Genomic DNA, 22,248 nt, shown 5'->3' with positions numbered 1-22,248 from the left:
AGGTTCGCGGAAGCGATTATCATGGACTCAAAGAAATATAAGATTGCTTACAGCAAGAAACGTTCTGGATGGGCGGAGGATATTTTTAAGTGGGAACATACAATTCTTAAGACGGTATTATCTTCGTACCACCTTCTCAGCAGTTTAAAATTTTCTATGATAATCATTGTATAAAACATAGTTGGTCAAACATTATTCTATAGGTTTAATACCAGCTACCTCGTTCTACAAGCTATGACCATGTGGGGGAATGACAGACGAATGGAATTTATTGGGATGAGTGTAGTACGTTCGTTTCATGTTCAAAACATGCATTCCAGCTATCTTGTTCTACAAGATAATACGTTTTGTTCTCTTATGTCTTTGTCTGTAGGATGTAAAGATTTTTCGAAGGAACTTTGTGATTAAACTGTTAAGTTATGAGAACAATTCGTGCCGATATGTCATCCCTGCAAACATACAACAGAGACTTATCGATATCGCTAAAAAGGATTAGCTGATTAGTGTACTGTTGTCGACATATTTGTCTGTAATTAAAAATTTTAAATTAACTTTTTAGAAATAATTTGTGTGATATTGATAATATTTTCCACACGAATTTTGCATATTATAGTGATGTTTGTCGTTCCGTATTAATATTTCATACAAATTTTTTTACTTCCGTCGCAACGCACGGGTACATACCTATAACAATATAACACACATATGTACAGAAGTTATCATGTTATTATACGGTTCCGTTGCAACGCACGGTCACTCACCTAGTTTGCTTATAAGAAATTAATATTATTTTTTTATATAATTTAATTTGACATGCTTTGGATGGTTGCAACCGGTATTGATTATTACGCAACATTGAATTGTGCTTAGATTATGGTGCCGCTTAAGCAAGCTAATTGACACGAAGCATTTAAAACAAATTCTATTTCGGTAGGGAGGATGCATTTACGCAAGCTAATTGCCGGTTTAGGATTGAACGTACAATATGTATTAGCTATCACAATTTTTAGATAATGCATTGACGATTATTTGTCCGATTAAAAAACTTGAATTAGTCTGGCACTTGTAGCATAGGCGAGAGAATTGATTATATCTGTTAATGCGCTTAGCTGATACCTCATTATGATGTATAAAGTTGATTAATTCGATGTGAACAAACTCCATCGTGTAGAGAACTTATTTTGTTGTGATTAGTCTGGCGTTTTTTATGGGTATAAAAAAATGTTTTTATAGCCAAATTTTACGCACATCGCTGAATGCACATGTAGCCATGTGTGTACTTTATTTCTTTTCATTTTTTAATTTACTAGCCCTTACAGCAGACTTTTATAGTAGGCTATAATGGTGTGTGTGACCAATCAACGTGATCTTTCTTAAGGGTATATCTAATCAGTTTCTCTGTAAGGTATGACATAGAGATGGATGTTTGACAGGGAATTTCTTGTCGATGGAGCACGCAAATATTTTTTTAAACAACATTTAACATAGAATTTCGATTTCCGCGTACAACTTACCGCATATATTTACGATAATTTATACATATGTGTGGAGTATAATTATATTTAGCATGATATCGACTTTGGCACTTGTTCCTGATTTTGTATCAACAACACGAGTCGAATAACATAGTTCTTCCATAATGGCAAAGAAGACAAGGAACAATGCAACGACATGGAGGGATTTTCTTACCTTGCAGTAGACCTTTTCAACGGGCTACAACGACGTATATGATCGTGCAACATGATCTTTCTCAAGGGTATGCCCTTAAGACTGTGTATGGCTGGGTAACACAATCTTCCTCAAGGGTTGCCCTTAAGATTTCTGGAACTAGTTTCTCTCTAAGGTATATCTTAGAGAGAGGTGCTTGACGAAGAATTTTTTTTGTTGCTGATGGAGCCCATTGAAACAGTAATTCCTCAACCAAGGACTTCAGCAGCCTACATGCACTCATGTCGCGGTGGTAGCCTGGAAACACAGCACCTTAGCGGTGTTTGGTTTTAGCGAAGCGGCAACCTGAGGGCACTATAGCGTGTTTGGTTCGGCTTTTTTCTGAATAGCTTTTCTGAAAAGCTGGCTGTGGGGAAAAGCTGGCTGTTGGGAAAAGCTGGTGGTTAGAATTTAGGTGTTTGGTTCGCCAGCTGTGCAGAAAAGCTGTTCGTTAGAATCTAGGTGTTTGGATACACAGATTCTCATATTGTAGATTATGTTTGAACAAACTATACACATTAACACCGAACCAACAAAAGGTCATTACATATAATTAGTGGAGTTCATTACAACATAACTACCGTTACATTTACATATTTAACTACGACACTAATGCATTAGCAATTCCATCTCGAAATGCACTCATGTCTAACTCATCAGATGTGCTACTACTACTCTCACCTACAGATACATCATGACCAAGGCTATTAGGTCCTAGTTCATCAAAGTCTCTATCGTGTAGAGCACTGTCTCTAATGAAGTTATGCAATGTCATACATGCAATAATTATCTTGGATTGTTTCTTAAGCGAAAATGAAGGGAGACTTAACAGAATTCTCCACTTCATTTTAAGCACACCAAAAGATCGCTCTATAACATTGTGTAGCGACGAGTGTGCATAGTTGAATACTTCTTTGCTCCCAATAGGTTGCCTCGCATTTTGCCATTCTGAAATGTGGTACTTCTGACCCTTATAAGGTGCAAGGTACCCCTTTCTATTTGGATAACCTGAATCCACAAGATAGTATTTACCTGCACAAACAGAAATATAAAGTTCAATACTTAAGACATAAATGAATATCGTATGATACAAAAGTACAACATACTTATTTACCTTCTGGTGGATGGGGGAACCTGTCCGCATAAGTTATCAAAGTATCTTGTAATACTCTAGTGTCATGTACTGAACCTGGCCAACCTGTGACAACAAATGTGAACCTCATATCGAAGTCACAAACGGCCATTACATTCTGTGATGCGTAACCGTGCCGACCAATATATTTGGCTTGCTCCGAGGCCGGGACAGACGCTGGAAAGTGACTACCATCAATTGCTCCTATGCAATCCTTGAAGTGGGGCCAAAATCTCCCCTCTCGCAAACGAGGATGAATCTCTATGAAATTTGGGTCTTTGGGCTTGATTACGTCAGATGACATCTTATATAGTGCATTAAGTACTTCACTATACTTGCGACTAATAGTTTCCAAGGAGTGACCAAACTTATTCCTTATCTGCCTAAATGATTGTGGACCCCCACATGCCCACAAGAAAATACCTAGAGCTTCCATAGCACTGACACCACGGCTTGGAAGCAGACCATAACTTTCCACCAACGTATCATGCAATCGTCTAAAAACAGTACGTCGCATGCAAAACATGTCAAAGCAGTCGTTACTATTCTCCAAAGTTCGCTCAACCCATTGAATACATGTTTCAACCATTGTTCTTCTAGAAACCTCACTGGAAGGCCTGCCCCAAATGTCTACAGCATATAGGGCAACACGCAATTGTCCATCTCTGTCATCCGTGTCATCATCATATGTGTGTGCAGCAGGGTCACACATCTGCATGCACACAAACAGCAGGCACATATTCATGTATAAGCACAATATATAATACACATATTCATGTATCATAGGTGAAAGAAAGTTCACAGATTGACATTGTTCACAAACATACAACTCTGATTATTCAAATACATGTTCAACTCGAATAATTGCAAAATTGTTCGAAGGGGAAAATCATGCGTACGACATGTTTATTTTGTAACACGACAAGACTCATAATAGTGACACGACTGCAACACGACTAACATGAACAACAACATAATAGTGAACATCAGGCTCTGTTGTCGGACGACCACCATCTAAGTGGACTTTTTAACATATATCTCAAAAGCACGGCGCAGCCAAGCGTTCCTTCCTTCTTTGGTCTTCAGTGATGCAAATACATCTCTATACTTTTTCTCAATCAACAGATGAGTGGCAAACAAATGTAGGTCGCTGCCTTCTGGTGAACCATCATCAATCACTTGTTGCAACTGCGCAATAACCTCAACACGAACAGGGTCTGTCTCAGCAGAGATGATGGACTTGTTAGTGGTCATTGAACGTGACTCAAAAGCCTCCACTAGGTGTTTCATGTACTCTTCCCTCGTATCTTTTTTCTTCTTTGGTTTAGGAGAATCATGACGCACCTTACGCTTCCTAGTTGCATTTGAGCATGGGTTAGGTGTGTTGTTTTCACCCCCACCTAAAGTGGCTTCGACATGATCATTAGATGATGAATTTGCATCCTCGACGCCAGGAACAAGGGTTGTTTCATTTGTGCAGACAATGGGTCCAAACATAACATTTAGCTCGTCCTCATTCTCTAGGGGGGGGCTGTTTTGAACATAATACACCCTGGCATTGCCTGGAGCAACATGTTATTTCCTACTTTCAGATGGCCATTACTATTGTTAATCTAAAAAATGTAAAAGAAAGTCTACTTACTTCATTTTGCTTAGCCCACCACTCATCTGGAGCACTGATAGAACCAGTATGAGGGTCTCGACCAAGACCTATAGCCCTTTCATTAAGAGTTTTCCACTGGGTGAACATTCTCTTTAAGGAGTCCCACCTATTCTTCATTTGATCCCTGGTGTAAGTGCGACCAGTGCGTTCCTTAAACTTCCTTATGAGGTTAGCATACCCTTCAGCATTTAGAAACTATTGTGGCCTGTTCCGAGCATTGACCTCTTCTACACAAATTTCTGTGTAAATTTTTGTTGCTCTACTATCCCACTTTGCAATCACTTTGCCAGACTTGTCCATCTAGTGCAAAACAAGTGTAGAGTTTTGAAAATACGTGTGCTCTCGGATTAAGAAGAAAACAAAAAGAACACTGAACTGACCATAATAACATCAGGTAGTACCATAAGTAGTAACATTCGGATTTGCTTAATTACACAAAGACAACGTTAATAAACTGCTACTGGACACAAAAGGACAGTGAAGACATTTACAGCAGCCCATTAAGCAAAAGCCTGATCATATCCCTGTTTCCCTAAGACCTTACTACAAGCTTACCCAAGTTCTAACTTAAACCTCATTGTCACTAAAGGAAGGCATCTGATCGGAGTCATATTCAATACCCCAAAACCTTTCGAAGTGCTCGGCAAAGTCCCAGTCTGGACTAAGGTTGTCTTCACCAGAGGGTGGTGAGGACAAGTCTGAGGGTTCGTAGTTGCTGTCAGGCTGGTGGGTTACGTTGTTGACCTTGTCCAAATACTCTTGGAACACCAGAGAATCTTGCTCCATCATGCAAGCAATGTCCTCCAATGCTACACGAAGTTTGGTAGCATCAAATGAGGTCAACCCGCGTCCTGGACGGATTGTTTCCCGAGCTACGGAAAATATCTTGTCTGCAATCTCTTGCATCCTTTCAATTGCCTTGTCGGCTATGGAGTCTGCTGAATCCATCTGATGTGAATTTAGGTGGTTAGTTTACTACAGAAGGGGACAATCTACTAAGTTCCATGTAGTGACATGATTAGCGTGCTAACATGGACAAACTTTGGTTCAAGCTAGTAACATACAGGTAGTAACAAACATAGAATGAACTGAACCGTGAACATATAGGTTCTGACAAACAAACTTAGAAGTAATCACTGCACATATAATACTTATACCAAAAGAACAATGGTATCCCTAGGTAACAATAAACATATGACCATCCCAGCTCTCATCTCTCCAAGTAACATGCACAAATGACAACACATATATAAATTGGTTCTGCCCATGTGGACAGTAAAGTGCGCAACAAATTGTGTATGAAATTACCTTGGTTGCACTTGATCTTCGAACCGAAGACGAACACCCGAGTTGATACGGAAATCTGAAGGCGACAATGCACAAAAATTATCTGTTAGTACGTCGTTCCATACCCTTGAAGATGAAGTGAATTAACTGGAGAGGGGGGGCGTGGGTCTGGATCGAGGCCAACCCTAGCTACACGAGAGGAGGGAGCAAGGTGGGTCGGGATCGAGGCGAGGTAGTCCGTACCTGCGAAGATGCCGACGCGATGGTGGGGGACCAGAGGAACCTGCACGACGGACCAAGGTCGCCGGTGTCACTGTGGCAACCATAGTGACACAAGAAATGGTGAAGGAAACGCGACAGTGAGAGGAGAAGACGGTGGGGATGGATGAGTTCGCGGAGGAGGTAGTCCGTACCTGCGAAGGCAACGAGATGCGGGGAGGAGAGGGACCGGCGACGGTGCGTTGGGTGCGGACCGGCGGTCCGGTGTCTTAGCGGCGGCGACGGTGCGTTGCGGGGGTGGAACCCTAGCGAAGTGCGCGGGGGCTTCTATCTGAAGCCAAGTGAGCGCCGCTTCCGCAGGACCGTGGGTGGTCCGGTTCTTACCCCAGCGCTTCGCACAAAAGCCGCGCCAAAATTTTGCCGTTTGGTTTCAGCTTCAGCTTCTGGCGGCCAGAAGCCGCCCAGAAGCTGAACCAAACAGGGGGAGCCGAGAGCGTTTCCTGCTCCCGTACCTTGTATTTATAGAACCGAGTACTAGCAGCAGTTGTGCAGCCGCGCGCCCTTCTTATTTGACTAGATATGTGCCCGTGTGTTGCCACGAGAGTTAAAATTTCTAAGACATTAATAACCGCACGCAGATAGTTAAATTTCTAACTTGTCTTATGTTGCACAAGCTGAAGCACATATTCATGCACAAATCATATATCGTTTTATCACCAGTCGTACCTTCCACCTTCGGCTCCATCTAGTTGAATAAATTTGGCTGTGCACGTGGTCGTGTTCTACGACCGCGCCGGGGCGGGGAACGCGCACAGGTAGAGGAGCAGCAGCAGCGCGCTCATCCTCAGTGCATGCACAGGCGACCGCCGCATCGTGTCTTTCACTGTGGATAGGGGACGGAGAAGGCGGCGGCAACGGACACGTACGTGTCCCCGGGCTACATGACGTAGGTGACGAGCATTGTGGCGTTGTCGGCGACGGTCGGGCACTGGCAGAAGATGGGGAACGTGACCATGGTGCCAACGTCGAGGTCGGTGGGCACCAGCGTGGGGTTCACGCGCTCCACGGCCTGGTACTGCGTGAGGTTCTGTAGCTTGGTGGTGGAGACGATCCAGTAGGTGTCCCATGGGCCGATCTGGTACTGCATCGGCGCGTACGAGCTGGAGGACCGGGAGGGGCAACTGCACTGGAGCGGCTGCCCGTTGGCCGGCGCGGCCGTCGTGGAGAGGTTGTTGGCGTGCGTGACCATGAAGCAACTGACAGCGAAGAGGTCATCGATGGCCGTGAGATCGAGCGACACACCCGTGAAGCCGGCGCGGTAGAGCGCGTACGCCTGGCATGGGTACGTGCGGTTGGCGGTGCAGTTGAACCCATCGACGGACGCCGGCGCGACCGTGGCCATGGTCGTGTTCTGCGACCACGCCAGAGCGGGGAACGCGCACAGGCAGAGGAGCAGCAACGCGTTCAGCCTCAGTGCATGCAACAAGACAACGACGACCGCAGAGCCTCAGAGGAAACACGATGGGTGGCGCCTCGCTAGGTTCCTCCCGCCCAGCCCCGTCAGTGCTTGCATAGTGTTCCTTAGTGCATAGTGGTTGATGACCTAAATTAAAAAGTATATATAGCTAATTGTTTTTGTGCGAGTACATATTAGATTTTGTTGGATTTGTGGTTTTTGTCTAGCTGATTTTATTCTCGAACTGGAAATTGTAGATTGTACGATGCTACCAGCGGCTACGCCCAGCGGGTAAGAGTAAGATTGCGAACCGGGCCTCGAGTCCATAGGGCTAGCCGGCTAGCCCTGTCCGGGTAGGGGAACCGATCGAACTGACAACAACTGAGCAGCACTGCAGGCTTGCAACAGAGGGACAGACGGACAACAGCAAGCCACCAGGCCAGCCCCCTCAATTTCCACGACGCTTCATGAATGGAGGGAGACACTATGCTTGCATGCAGCAGGTTTGCATGCATGCAGCAGCCATGCAATAGCTTGTGCGGCGGCTTGCATGCAGCAGCCATGCAGTAGCTTGCATGCAGTAGCTTGTGCGGGGGCTTGTATGCAGCAGCCATGCAGGAGCTTGCATTTGTGCGCGCTTGTGTGGCTTACATGCAAGGAGGCATGCAGGTGCATGCGAAGGCGCGATAAGGGGAGGCGGGGGCAGTCTACGTTAGCTTCTTAATATAGTTAGTAGAGATTTTGGCATTAGCGTCAACGACGCTGGACGACGTGGGTTTTGAATACGTGAGCATAGAGACTTTGAGATCGTGCATACGTGCGTGGATTTGGACTTGGCAACGGACTAGACGTGGATTCGGTTTGACTTGATTTGATTTGAATACTCCAAGCGTGTACAGTTCCCTGACGTGCACACTTTTATTTATATTTTAATTGCATTGATTAATCTATGAGAGAAAATAATTTATTCTCTGACTAGTACATATAGGATGGAAACGAGCCGAACTGAGCCAGCTCGTCCATTTGGCGAGCTCGAAAAAGCGGCTCGACTCGCTCCTGGCTCGCGAGTCGGCTCACCGAGCCAACGAGCCTAGCCATAAACGTAAATCTACTCTCTAAATTATAATATAAAATCTCAAAAATATTTTAAATAATATATTTTAAATTAGTAAAATAGATATATCACTAATATAATATAGAAAATAGATTAAGTTTGTATAGTAATCTCAAATAACATAAATTAATTGTCTAGCCGGTACTAATATTATATGCTAATTAAAATTTTATGTAACAAATTATTGTTGGGTTGAGGCACGAGCCAGCTTGCGAGCTGAGCCGAGCTGGCTCACTCTTTTCATGAGCCACAAAAATAGGCTCGACTCAGGCTCGTTCTAAGCGTCGAGCTCGAGTTTTTTCCACCTCTGCACACATGCCTACACGTGTACGTGAAGTTATAGTGCACACATGAGAGCACTTGTTCTATTTTATTGCTTTCTTATTCACTTTCTTTTTTATTTTAATATATTTAATTATTATATCTATATTTTTTTGTTATTGTCATTTTAGATAGTGTTATCTTGTTGTACTTATCTACATACATTAATTAGGTAAAATTAAGTTAAATTTTATATTTGCTTATTTATACTTATATCGATAATTAGTCATTCACATGTGTCATATTCTCTGTTATTTTTCATCTAGCTAAATAAATCTACAATTAGTATGCATATAAATTACATTATATGGTGACTGTTTAATGACCATATATTTGCATAGATATATATTTAATGACATACATATTTCAATATATTAGCAAGCTAAACTTTTAGAACACAAGGGCGTTATGAATAAATAGCCAACTTAAATGTTCATATCTTTATTTGTAGAATATTTGCTTATTTCTCACATGCATCGAAGTTTAGCAGTCACATTAATCGAAGTTGTTTAGCCTGCATAGCATATATCTTGATGAGGCCAAAATCCATCAACAATACTCGTGTGTGTTGCTATTCCTCCTTACTCTTCTGCTTTGATTAAGATCATTTGTGTAAGGTGTGAGATAGCATATATCTTGATGAGGCCAAAATCCATCAACAGTACTCTTGTGTGTGTGTGTTGATATTCCTCCTTACTCTTCTGCTTTGATTAAGATCATTTGTGTAAGGTGTGAGAGCCTCCAACTTGTGGAGATTCCTCACAAAGGGAATTTGATATAAGGAAGAACAATGTGGTACTCAAGTTTGATCTTTGGATCACTTGAGAGGGGTTGAGTTGTAAGTGCAATCAACCCCAAGTGAGGGTTTTGGTGATTTAATGACAAAACAAATAAGGGTACTAACAGTTTTTGTTTCCAGTGTACAATTAGAAAGCAACAGGAACTTAAGGAAGCTCCAAGGACTTCATGCAACAGACGTATAAAATTTTATGTAAATCTTGAGTTGCATGATGTAATTCTTCCTTACTATTTTTCGCACAGGTAATGGTGTTTGCTATAGCTCAAGTCCCCAAATTCAAAAGCTATTTTTGGAAACCAAAATTCACTTTAACATTCCATGGTTGATCGTGGTTAGGTTTGAGAAACCTAGAGTGTTCTTGCTGAAAAGAAGCTGAACTTGACTTCAGCTGAGTTGAGCTTCTTCAGCTACAGCTGAGCTTTTCAGTTGAGCTGGACTTCATCTGAGTTGAGCTTTCTCAACTTCAGCTGAACTTCAACTTCAGCTGTGGACCTCTTTGACCATACACCAGCTGAACTTGTTTCTGGGCAGTTGAGCTGGGGTTTTCTCTCCTAAACTCTCTGGTCTAGACCAACTGAACTGGTCCTCAAGGGTAGTTCAACTGGTCTCTGACCCCTCTGACTTCTGTCCTGCAGTCTGCCAGTCAGACTGGCAGTCAGGTCACCAGAGTTGTCAGGGGGCGGTTCAACCGGTCTTGTCAGCCTGACCAGTCTGTAGGTCAGTTTGCTAGTCAGACTGGTAGACAGTCTACTGACCTGCCAGGGGCGGTTCAACCGCCCTAGGGGGCGGTTCAACCGGTTTTCAGCGGGGTTCCAGGTCAAACGGCTAGTTTTTGAGCCGTGGCTATAAATAGAACCCTCCACCCCCTTCTTCAATGCTGATGTACACTTACACATTTATTGCTCACCTAACTTGAGACAAAAGCACTCCTCTCCCCCTTCTCTCTCACACTTAAATCTTCCTCAAGATTCAACCTTGTTGGAGGAGCTCTTGGGTGTGAGGTTTGTGCTTGTGCTCACGATTTGGTTTTCCTCTCCCATCTTTTTTAAAAATCTTGAGCTTTTGCAAACACCTCTTATGCGTTCTTGGTGTTCTTGAAACCCTAAGTTTCAAGACCGTTTGAGGTTGCTTGGGAGTCTCCAAATTTGTGGACGACCCCAAGAAATTTGTATCACCCTCTCTTTGAGCTAAGATAAGAAGAGATTGCCTTGACCTTTGTGGTCGGCTTTTGGAGGATTAGGGTTGAAAAAGACCCGACCCTTTGTGGGCTCCTCAACGGAGAGTAGGACACCTTTGTGGTGTGGCCAAACCTCGAGTTAAATCTTGTGTCCTGTGTTCTTGCTTGTCTTTAACTTAAGATATTTTTACTTGCAAGATTGACATATAGATTTTCCCGTAGAGTGGATCTAGAAGTGAAATAGCCTTTATATATTCATCTTCACATTCTAACTTAGTTATACTTCACTTCTCAAAAGGACTCACGAAATACATTCTCGAGTAGATTATAGTCTAAAGTTTATAAAACAGTTGGATTGGTTCAGAGTGGTTCAACTTGCGCACGTAGCTATTGAACCGGCCTGCACCAGTTGAATTGTGTATTTAACAATCTTTCGAAGTTTGTTGTAAAAATTTTCAGATTAGCCTATTCACCCCCCTCTAGGCTACTTTCAATTGGTATCAGAGCTTCGTACCTCGTTTTACGCTTAACCGCGTGGGGAAACGATCATGTCTATTCAAAGGGACCATGTGGATCCTCTCCTCGAGGAAATCCCTGTCACATCTTCTGGTGAGGAAGTGGACCCCAAGGTCCTCGACCTCGCCATGAAGATTGCCGAGAAAATGTTCCTCAAAATGAAAGAGGAAGATGCTAAGAAAAGGGCCGAAGAAGAAGAATCAAGAAGAAAGGCCGAAGAAGACAAAGGAAAGGGAAAATTTGAATACAATGATGATTTGGTAGAACTTTTGGTGTCAAGGGTGATGAGCAAGGTAAGTCTCACCACCGAAGGATCATCCAGCAAAAGTAAAGGTAACGAGTTCAATAAAGTTCAATTTGATTATTCTAGAAATTTTATTCCCAACTTCTCTTCCGCCCCACTTGGAAAGTTACCAACTCTTAGTGAGTTGAACTATGACGAGTGGCCCGATAAGATGAAGTTGCATTTAATCGGTGTGCATCCAAGTCTTTGGGAGATTGTCAATATAGGTATGCATAAGCCCGCCCAAGGAGAAGAGACAACTCCGGAAATGATGCATGATGTGCACCGCAATGCTCAAGCGGTGAGCATAATAAAAGGAAGCCTTTGTCCGGAAGAGTGCCGGAAAGTCCAAGGCAGAGAGGATGCTCGTGACATTTGGAACATTCTCAAAATGTCACATGAAGGAGACCCCAAAGCTAAGAGACATAGAATTGAAGCTTTGGAGAGTGAATTTGCACGATATAATTGGACTAAGGGTGAGTCACTTCAATCACTCTTTGACCGGCTAATGGTGTTGGTCAACAAAATAAGAGTGCTTGGAAGTGAAGATTGGAGTGACTCCAAGGTCACTAGACTATTTATGAGAGCATACAAAGAAAAGGATAAAAGTCTAGCAAGAATGATTAGGGACCATGATGACTATGAGGAAATGACACCTCACCAACTATTTGCTAAGATTCAACAACATGAGTCCGAAGAAGCCCCAATCAAAACAAGAGACACTCATGCCTTGATCTCAAATGAACAAGATTCCTCCAAAAAGAACAAATATCACAAGACAAAGAAAGTGGTCGAAACATCAAGTGATGAAGATAGTTCAAGTGATGAAGACACAACTATGTTCATCAAAACCTTCAAGAAGTTTGTGAGGAACAATGATAAGTATCAACGAAAAGGAAAGAAGAGGGCATGTTATGAATGTGGCCAAACCGGTCATTTCATAGTGGATTGTCCAAACAAAAAGGAACAAGAAGCCAAGAAAGAGTACAAAAAGGATAAGTTCAAAAAAGGGGGGGCAAGAACAAAGGATACTTTAAGAAGAAGAAATATGGCCAAGCCCACATTGGTGAAGAATGGAACTCTGATGAAGAAAGTTCTAGCTCCGAAGAAGAGGAAGAAGTGGCAAACATCGCCATCCAATCTACTTCAAGCTCGCAACTCTTCAGCAACCTTCATGATGACTCCTACACTCTAACTTGCCTCATGGCAAAAGGAGACAAGGTACATTTGTTTAATGATGACTTTATTAATGATGATGAAGAACAACTTGCTATGAAAAATAAGATGATTAAAGAATTTGGTTTAAATGGATACAATGTAATCACTAAACTAATGGAGAAGCTAGATAAAAGAAAAGCAACTCTTGATGCTCAAGAAGACTTGCTCATCCTTGAAAAGGAGAGAAACCTAGAGCTTCAAGAATTGCTTTCTAATAAAGATGAGATGCTTGAGGTTTTGACTAAGGAAATATCTTTAGCCAAATTAACTATAGAGGATAAAGAAAAGGAAATGACTAATGTAAAAACCTCTATAGTTAGTCTTACAAATGAAAGGGATGCACTTGAATCAAGCTTGTCATGCTTAACAGTTCAAAACCAAGAACTTCAAGTGCAACTTGAAAACTGCAAGAACTTCAACACTTCATCTTTAGTTCAAAAGTCTAAGGCTAGCTCCTCAAATAATTATATCTATAAACATTGTACAAAATATCATGCTTCTTATTGTTTGACTAACCATGCAAGGAAGAAAAGCCCACAGGTTAAGGTCAAATAAATATTGAAAAAATGATCTAGCAATGATGGGTTAAAGAAAGTTGAACCCAAGTACAAGTCCTTGAAGCCCAACAATGGGAGAAAGGGTATTGGGTACAACCCACATAAGGTAAACCCTAGCATAGAGCATAAGGGGTGGAGATCCCCCAAGTTCATAGAGGGAACCACCCTATATGATGCCTTGGGGAGGATTCACTCCTCAAATGACAAGTCAACTCAAGCAAAGGTAAACTTGAGTTACACAAAGGACAAGATGAAGGATGCGGTCTCTACAAATGGAGAAAAGTTTAGAGCTCCCATTTCTCATTCTTATCTTTGTGATTATATGTTGACTTGGAATTCAGGAAAACTGGTTGTAAAATATGTGGGTGCCTACACTAAGAGAAAGGTTATAAAAATGAGTGTGTGGGTACCCAAAGCAATAACTAACACTACATGACCCAATTCAATTTGGGTACCTAAAAGCATAGCTTAAACTTGTTTTGCAGGTCTACTCCTCCGGTGGGTCAAGCTGGGTGCTTGATAGTGGATGTACAAATCACATGACCGGAGAGAAAGACATGTTTCACTCCCTGCAACTAACTCAAGAAGCACAAGAAATTGTGTTTGGAGATAGTGGCAAGAGTGAAGTGATTGGTGTTGGTAGCATTCCTATCTCTGACCACCAATCACTTTCAAATGTTTTGTTAGTTGATTCATTAAGCTATAACTTGATGTCAGTTTCACAACTTTGTGGAATGGGATATAATTGCCTATTTACTGATGTTGATGTGAAGATTCTTAGAAGGGAGGATTCCTCTGTTGCTTTTACAGGTCGCTTGAAGGGCAAACTCTATCTTGTTGATTTCACAACTAGTAGAGTGACGCCTGAGACTTGTTTAGTGGCAAAATCCGACAAGGGTTGGCTTTGGCATCGCCGGCTAGCTCATGTTGGCATGAGGAACTTGGCCAAACTTCAAAAGGATAATCACATTATTGGACTAACAAATGTTATGTTTGAGAAAAATAAGGTATGCAACACATGTCAAGCAGGGAAGCAACATGGCGTTCCACATCAATCAAAGAACGTGGTCACAACCAAGAGGCCTTTGGAGCTTCTTCATATGGACCTCTTTGGACCTATGGCCTACATTAGTATTGGTGGCAGTAAGTATGGTTTAGTTATTGTTGATGATTTTTCTCGCTTCACCTGGGTTTTCTTTTTGAGTGACAAAGGTGAAACGCAAGAGACTTTAAAGAAATTTATGAGAAGAGCTCAAAATGAGTTTGAGTTAAAAATCAAAAAGGTGAGAAGTGATAATGGGACAGAGTTCAAGAATACAGGTGTTGAAGAATTCTTAGGCGAAGAAGGAATCAAACATGAGTTCTCGGTCCCCTACACTCCACAACAAAATGGTGTTGTGGAAAGGAACCGAACACTAATCGAAGCCGCTAGAACCATGTTGGATGAATACAAGGCACCTGACAATTTTTGGGCAGAGGTGGTCAACGCCGCCTGTCATGCAATCAACCGCCTTTATCTTCACAAGATTTACAAGAAGACTGCCTACGAGCTTCTCACCGGTAACAAACCTAAGGTTAATTACTTTAGAGTTTTTGGGTGTAAATGCTACATTCTTAACAAGAAAGTCAAGAGCTCGAAGTTTGCTCCTAGAGTGGACGAGGGTTTCTTGCTCGGTTATGCATCAAATGCGCATGGATATCGTGTTTTCAACACTACCACCGGTCTTGTTGAAATAGCGATAGACGTGACATTTGATGAATCTAATGGCTCGCAAGGGCATGTTTCTAATGGTATTGCAGGAAATGAAATCCCACCTAATGAAGCCATCAAAAAGCTTGCAATAGGTGAAGTGAAGCCACAGGAAAAGGACGATGATGAAGGAAGAATTTGGATGACAAATAGGGTAGTTGATGGGAGTGTTAGAGTGGTTGGTGAAAATCCTTCCCTCCAAACAAACCCATCAACCTCAAGTCATCCAATCCTTGAAGAAGTTCTTCTACCGCAAGATATCCAACCATTGTGGAAAATGAGCAAGAAGAAGCTGCTAGTGCAGAAGCCATTGAACAAGATGAAAGTGATGATCAAATTCAGAGACATTCTCTGGTGCCTCACCCTCGAGTGCACCAGGGCATTCAGAGAGATCATCATGTGGACAACATCCTGGGTAGCATCAGGAGAGGGGTAACAACTCGATCTCATTTAGCAAACTTTTGTGAATTTTACTCGTTTGTCTCCTCTCTTGAACCACTTAGGGTAGAGGAAGCACTGAGCGATCCAGACTGCATCATTGCTATGCAAGAAGAGCTTAACAACTTCACAAGAAATGAAGTCTGGTCCTTAGTAGCAAGACCCAAGAAAAATGTCATTGGAACTAAATGGGTTCTGCGCAACAAGCAAGATGAAAACGGCTTGGTCACATGGAACAAGGCACGACTGGTTGCTCAAGGTTTCACTCAAGTAGGGATGAAAACGGGACGAATACAGCCGGATACAGGGTCATCCCATATCCTACCCTAATGTATTTCTCTCGGATACGGGGCCGGATACGGGTAGTTAAGATTCGGGACGGATACAGGATGGGACCGGGTAATAATCCGGGCGGGTAAGAAATGGATAACAGATACTACTCGGGTAGGTACCGGATAATTGTCGGGTAGTTTGTCCCGATGATATTAATTGTCCAACCACCAAACAAATACATAAATTAAGCAATACATAATCATGTATATGATAGATCAAATGTAGGAAAGGAAACCGATAAAATTGACATCATGCAGTTCAAAGTTACTAATTACAAGGACATTGTAGAACCAATACCACAATATTAAAAATTTATAAAATAATCTAGTTTCACTCAAAGATTGAAAATAAGTTACAAAACCAAATAAACATTTTATACAAAGATAACTCAAGTCCTCATATGAATATAATAAAGTAAAGTGTTGATTATGTTAAAACCTGGATACTTATAGTGATTTCACATGTAACTCATACAAATAAGTGACCGTGAGATGGAAGAAACGCGAGCAACTTATAGATATTATGATCCAAACATTTTTTATGGTTATATATGAACATATGTTGTGCCTCCGTAAAATTTCATGATTTTTTGAGACTATTTATATATTATTAATTTCTTGTTGTAGAAAATCATCAAAATACAATTAAATCCATCAAATAACATAGCGTCGACTGAAAATTGCAAATAAGTTACCAATACTAATAAATAATCTATACAAAGATAACCTTAAGTTCCCACGTGGAGATAACCTTAAGCCCCCTCCCCCCACATAAAAATGATAAAGTATTTTAATTTCATATAAATTTGGACATAATTTCAATGATTTTGGCCTAAATATATGTTTAAACAAAAAATTGATGTACTACACAGTTATAGATCTCTTCGAGCTCTACAATTTTTATATAAACTTTATCTTCATCGATTTCATATGTAAAAGTTATGATTTTATAACTATATTATTATGCAGAAAAAGAAAAAACGGGTACCCGAATTCCGGGTACCCGTATCCTACCTGAATATCCGGGTATTTACCGGGTAGTCCTCGTTCCGTATTCGACCCGAATCCGAAGCTACAGTATCCGGGTATTACCCGTATCCGTCCAGAATATAAAAATACCTGAATCCGTATTCGAAAAAATGGGTATTTGCACTACCCGTATCCAGTACCCGACGGGTATACCCGACCCGTTTTCACCCCTACACTCAAGTGGAAGGACTTGACTTTGGAAAAACCTATGCACCAGTAGCAAGGTTAGAGTCCATAAGAATATTAATTGCCTATGCTACTAACCATGATTTCAAATTGTATCAAATGGATGTCAAAAGTGCATTCCTAAACGGACCACTGCAAGAGTTGGTCTATGTGGAGCAACCACCGGGCTTTGAAGATCCTAAGAAGCCAAACCATGTCTACCTTCTTCACAGAGCGCTCTATGGGCTTAAACAAGCTCCTAGAGCATGGTATGAATGTCTTAAAGATTTCTTACTTAAAAATGGTTTTGAAATAGGAAAAGTATACTCTACTTTATTCACTCGCAAAGTTGACAATCAATTATTTGTATATTTGGCAGTACTGATGAAACATTTTGTGAGGAATTTAGTAGGGTTATGACAAATAGGTTTGAGATGTCCATGATGGGCGAGCTCAAGTACTTCCTAGGATTTCAAGTTAAACAACTAAAGGAAGGAACCTTTCTGTGCCAAACCAAGTACACTCAAGACATGCTCAAGAAGTTTGGCATGGAAAAGGCAAAGCACGCCAAGACACCAATGGCTTCAAGTGGTCATCTCGACTTAAATGAAGAAGGTAAAACTGTAGATCAAAAGCTTTATAGATCAATGATTGGATCTTTACTGTATTTATGTGCATCTAGACCAGATATCATGCTTAGTGTGTGCATGTGTGCCCGTTTTCAAGCTAACCCGAAAGAGTGTCACCTAGTGGCTGTTAATAGAATTTTGAGATATCTAGTTCACACCCAAAATCTAGGTCTCTGGTATCCCAAGGGCTCCTTTTTCGACTTATTTGGCTACTCTTACTCAGACTATGCCGGTTGCAAAGTAGATCGAAAAAGCACCTCGGGGACTTGCCAATTCCTTGGGCGGTCCCTGGTGTCTTGGAGCTCTAAGAAGCAAAACTGTGTTGCACTTTCCACTGCCGAGGCCGAATACATAGCTGATGGTGCTTGTTGTGCTCAGTTGCTATGGATGAAGCAAACTTTAAGGGATTTTGGCTGTGAATTTAAAAGAATTCCACTTCTATGTGACAATGAGAGCGCCATTAAACTAGCCAATAATCCCGTGCAACACTCTAGAACCAAACACATAGACATAAGCCACCATTTTCTAAGGGACCATGAAGCAAAAGGAGATATCGAATTATGTCATGTAAACACAGAAAATCAACTAGCCGATATCTTCACAAAACCCCTCGATGAGACTAGATTTTGCTTTCTTAGGAGTGAATTAAATATCTTGGATTCTCGTAACTTAACTTGAAAAATGGACACAAAGATTGCTTGATTCACTATTCTTTGTTTGAAAGGTTTAAATTTTAGTGATGTTCATCCAAACTTTGCGAAAATGTTAAAATTAAAATGAGGTTTAGTGTTAAAAATTATTTTTATTTTTCACTCGAAGCTCAACTGGTTTGACCAGCTGAACTTTCTAGTTTAGCTAGAGAGACCAGCTGAACTTCTGAGTTGAACTTCAGCTCGGCTGGTTTTAACCAGGAAACTCACTGGCTGAAACCGGTTGAACCGGTGTCCAGGACCGGTTGAACCGGTCTGGCTCAGTCTGACCGGTCAGTCTAATTGTTTTTTAGTCTGCGCTGGCCCCTTTTGTAGACTGCGTCAGCTTTTTCCAGACGCCTTTTCAGACTGCGTCAGGTACTGTGCACTTTTCAGACGTGTCAGCTTTCACTTTTTGCAGATGTGTCAGATTTTTTTGCTTTATTCCTTTGACCGAATCTGCTCAACCAGACCACACTGCACCAAACCGGTTGAACCAGTCTAGGGCGGCGGTTGAATCGGTCCCTGGCTGACCAGTTTAGTTGCCTATTTATAGGCTCCCCCCCTTCCCTCACTCACAAATGTTCAAGCCTCAGCATTTCAGCCTCTATGCCTTCTCACACACTCACTTCAACCGGTCATCTCCCCAAAGCCTCTCCAAAATGGTGCATCGTCGCAACCCCTCAGTGGTAGAGTTCAGCAGCGACTCTGATGAGATTCAGGAGGAATCACTGGTTCCCTCTCCTCCGCCTCGTCGTTCCCTCTCCAAGAGAGGACGCGACTCTGGTCGGATGAAAGGAGAGGTATCCTCGATGCCCTCGCAGCCTGCTCACGGAAGGCTCCAAAAGGTTGGAGCCACTCGTCCTCGTCGCAGCACCTCCTCCTCAGGATACGCTCCTTGCCAGAAGGAGGATGGAGCGTTCGACGACGTCGTCGATCTTCTGCCGTCTGACGCTCTCTACATCACCGGCCTGCACATGCATCCGACGAATGTTTCCCAGGGACCTAATGAACCTTCAGTCGACTTCTCTCTGAAGGGAGTGGACACTCTTCAACGTCTAAGGTTTACTAACCCTACTCTCTCACCTCATCATCCTGGTGTCCAGGACCCTCGGTTCTAGAATCTTTTCCAGGCTGATTTCTATAATTCAGTCATCTTGTCAAAGAAACACCCAGTCGTTAGGCATCGGTTTATTGACTGGGAAGGATGTGAGAACATGGGAGATGCTAACATGACGTCAGCTCTCCGTAACTTGGAGAGAAAGGGGTTAAAAAATATTATGACAATGGAATACCCCTGGAACGACGAGGTGGTAGCTCAGTTCTATGCCACCCTTTGGGTCAAGAAAGTAGATGAAGAAGTTGATGGGTATGATTACCCAGTCATGTATTTCTTCATCCAGGGGAACTGGCACAAAGTCAGCTACCGTCGTCTTGCCCACATTTTGGGCTTCTCTGATACTGATATTCAGGGCAGCAACATGAGAGTTCATGACATTAGGCTGCCCATGCGGGAAGAGACTGAATTTATTCATGTCTCTATGGATCGGGAGTTCTGGACCACCGCCAACATGCATAGGTACTACAGGTACCTTAACTCTTTGTCCAGGATGACCGTTCTCCCGAAGGGCGGGAATCAAATGAACGTCCTTGGGGAGAGTCGGGTCTTCCTTCTCCTCCTTGCTCCCAATAGTCTCGCCTGCATTAATGTGTTTGACATGATCTGGGAAGAGATCCTTCATGCTTCCTGGTCTCCTCTCAAGGGGTGTCTTCATGCACCCTTTATTATGAAGATGATCGAAGTGGTCACCCAGACTCACTTCGTAAAACCTGTCAAACACTCCCGCTATGTACCCTACTTGGTTGATTCCACCAACCCAGCTGCTCATACAAAGTAGGCTCCCTCAGGGTCTAGATGCCCTGCTTCCTCTGATGAGCCACCTCCTCAGCCTCCACATCACCCATCCTCCTCTCGCGCCGCCGCTACCTCACGTCCGATGGACCGCAACGGGAGAGGAAGTGGTCCAAGTCAGGGATGGGGTCGAGGCCGGGGACTTTTCATTCGTCTGGCCAAGGGCCTTCTTGGCGTCTTTGCCATGTGCCGCACCCGGGTGGTCGAGGAGTCTGTCGCCGTCACAGGACTGACCGGCTGCATGAGGATTTTCTTCGTTATGCAGCCGAGATAGGTCATCCTCTCCCTCCCGGGTCCCCTCAACCTCCAACCCCTACCTTCCCCGTAGACCTTAATGAGTGGCACAGGAGTTTGGTGTGCCATTCATTACCCCGGAGGATGAGGTCGAGGACTTTGATGACCCCTACTACACCTCGGATCCTCCTCATCCTCCTCCTCCCTATTCGGGTTAGGGACCCACTCCCGATGACCCCAGGCCATCCGGCTCTGGTCACTATCCTCCTCCTCCCTACCTGGGTCAGGGACCCATTCCTTGTGACCCACGGCCTTCCGGCTCTGGTTACCATCACCACCCTCCTTCTCATCATCGTACGTCTTCTGCATCCGGTACGTCTTCTGCATCGTACGGCTCAAGTCATTCTGTTTGTGGTTCTTTATTTCTCCCTTGTTTTTTTGTTTTGTTTTGGCCACTGTTGTGGCTTGTACCCTCTTATTAATGTATGAAATAAAACTGCTGGCATATTATTCAATGTGATATGATGGTCTTCTGGCCATCATCATTTGTCCCATCAGTGTGTATTGATTACTTTGCTATGAAGTACAAATGATGTGTGTTTAGAGATAGTCATATGCATCACAACTCCTTTTATGACACTCTTGCACCCCTCGAATGATTGTATTTAGTATGGACTTGGTCACTATCTCTAAAATGTGTTGCTCATATGACATATTATGTCAAAACACTTGATTCACATTCGTGCACACATTTAGGAGGAGCCATCTACATACAATCATTCAAAAGAAGTTTATTATTTCAAATGATTATCTTTTTGACCTTAATTGTTTTGGCATCAATCACCAAAAAGGGGGAGATTGTAAGTGCAATCAACCCCAAGTGAGAGTTTTGGTGATTTAATGACAAAACAAATAAGGGTACTAACAGTTTTTGTTCCCAGTGTACAATTAGAAAGCAACCGGAACTTAAGGAAGCTCCAAGGACTTTATGCAACGGAGGTATAAAATTTTATGTAAATCTTGAGTTGCATGATGTAATTCTTCCTTACTATTTTTAGCACAGGTAATGGTGTTTGCTATAGCTCAAGTCCCCAAATTCAAAAGCTATTTTTGAAAACGAAAATTCACTTTAACATTCCATGGTTGACTGTGGTTAGGTTTGAGAAACCTAGAGTGTTCTTGCTGAAAAGCAGCTGAACTTCTTCAACTGCAGCTGAGCTTTCTAGCTGAACTTGACTTCAGCTGAGTTGAGCTTCTTCAGCTGCAGCTGAGCTTTTCAGATGAGCTGGACTTGAGCTGAGTTGAGCTTTCTCAACTCCAGCTGAACTTCAACTTCAGTTGTGGACCTCTTTGACCATACACCAGCTGAACTTGTCTCCGGGCAGTTGAGCTGGGGTTTTCTCTCCTAAACTCTCTAGTCTAGACCAGCTGAACTGGTCTTGAGGGGCAGTTTAACTGGTCTCTGACCCCTCTGACTTCTGACCTGCAGTCTACCAGTCAGACTGGCAGTCAGGTCACCAGAGTTGTCAGGGGGCGGTTCAACCGATCTTGTCAGCCTGACCAGTCTGTAGGTCAGTCTGCCAGTCAGTCTGGCAGTCAGACTGGCAGATAGTCTGCTGAC

General features: G+C 42.7%; 1 protein-coding gene across 1 annotated transcript; it reads right to left on the bottom strand.

Annotated features, from left to right (window-relative positions):
- Nucleotides 1-2,225: 2,225 nt before the first annotated feature.
- LOC118476895 (protein ALP1-like) lies at nt 2,226-3,271 on the bottom strand. The gene is made up of 2 exons (XM_035967238.1): nt 2,822-3,271; nt 2,226-2,739 (listed from the first exon to the last, which is right to left on the bottom strand). Exons 1-2 carry the CDS (start codon nt 3,141-3,143, stop codon nt 2,309-2,311), a joined length of 753 nt encoding a protein of 250 aa, XP_035823131.1. The 5' UTR covers nt 3,144-3,271; the 3' UTR covers nt 2,226-2,308.
- Between the last annotated feature and the right edge of the window lie 18,977 nt (nt 3,272-22,248).

Source organism: Zea mays, chromosome 4 (assembly GCF_902167145.1).
Source record: "Zea mays cultivar B73 chromosome 4, Zm-B73-REFERENCE-NAM-5.0, whole genome shotgun sequence".
NCBI lineage: Eukaryota > Viridiplantae > Streptophyta > Magnoliopsida > Poales > Poaceae > Zea > Zea mays.
The sequence above is the reverse complement of the archived record's forward strand: the minus strand, read 5'-3'. Positions and strand labels throughout refer to the sequence as shown.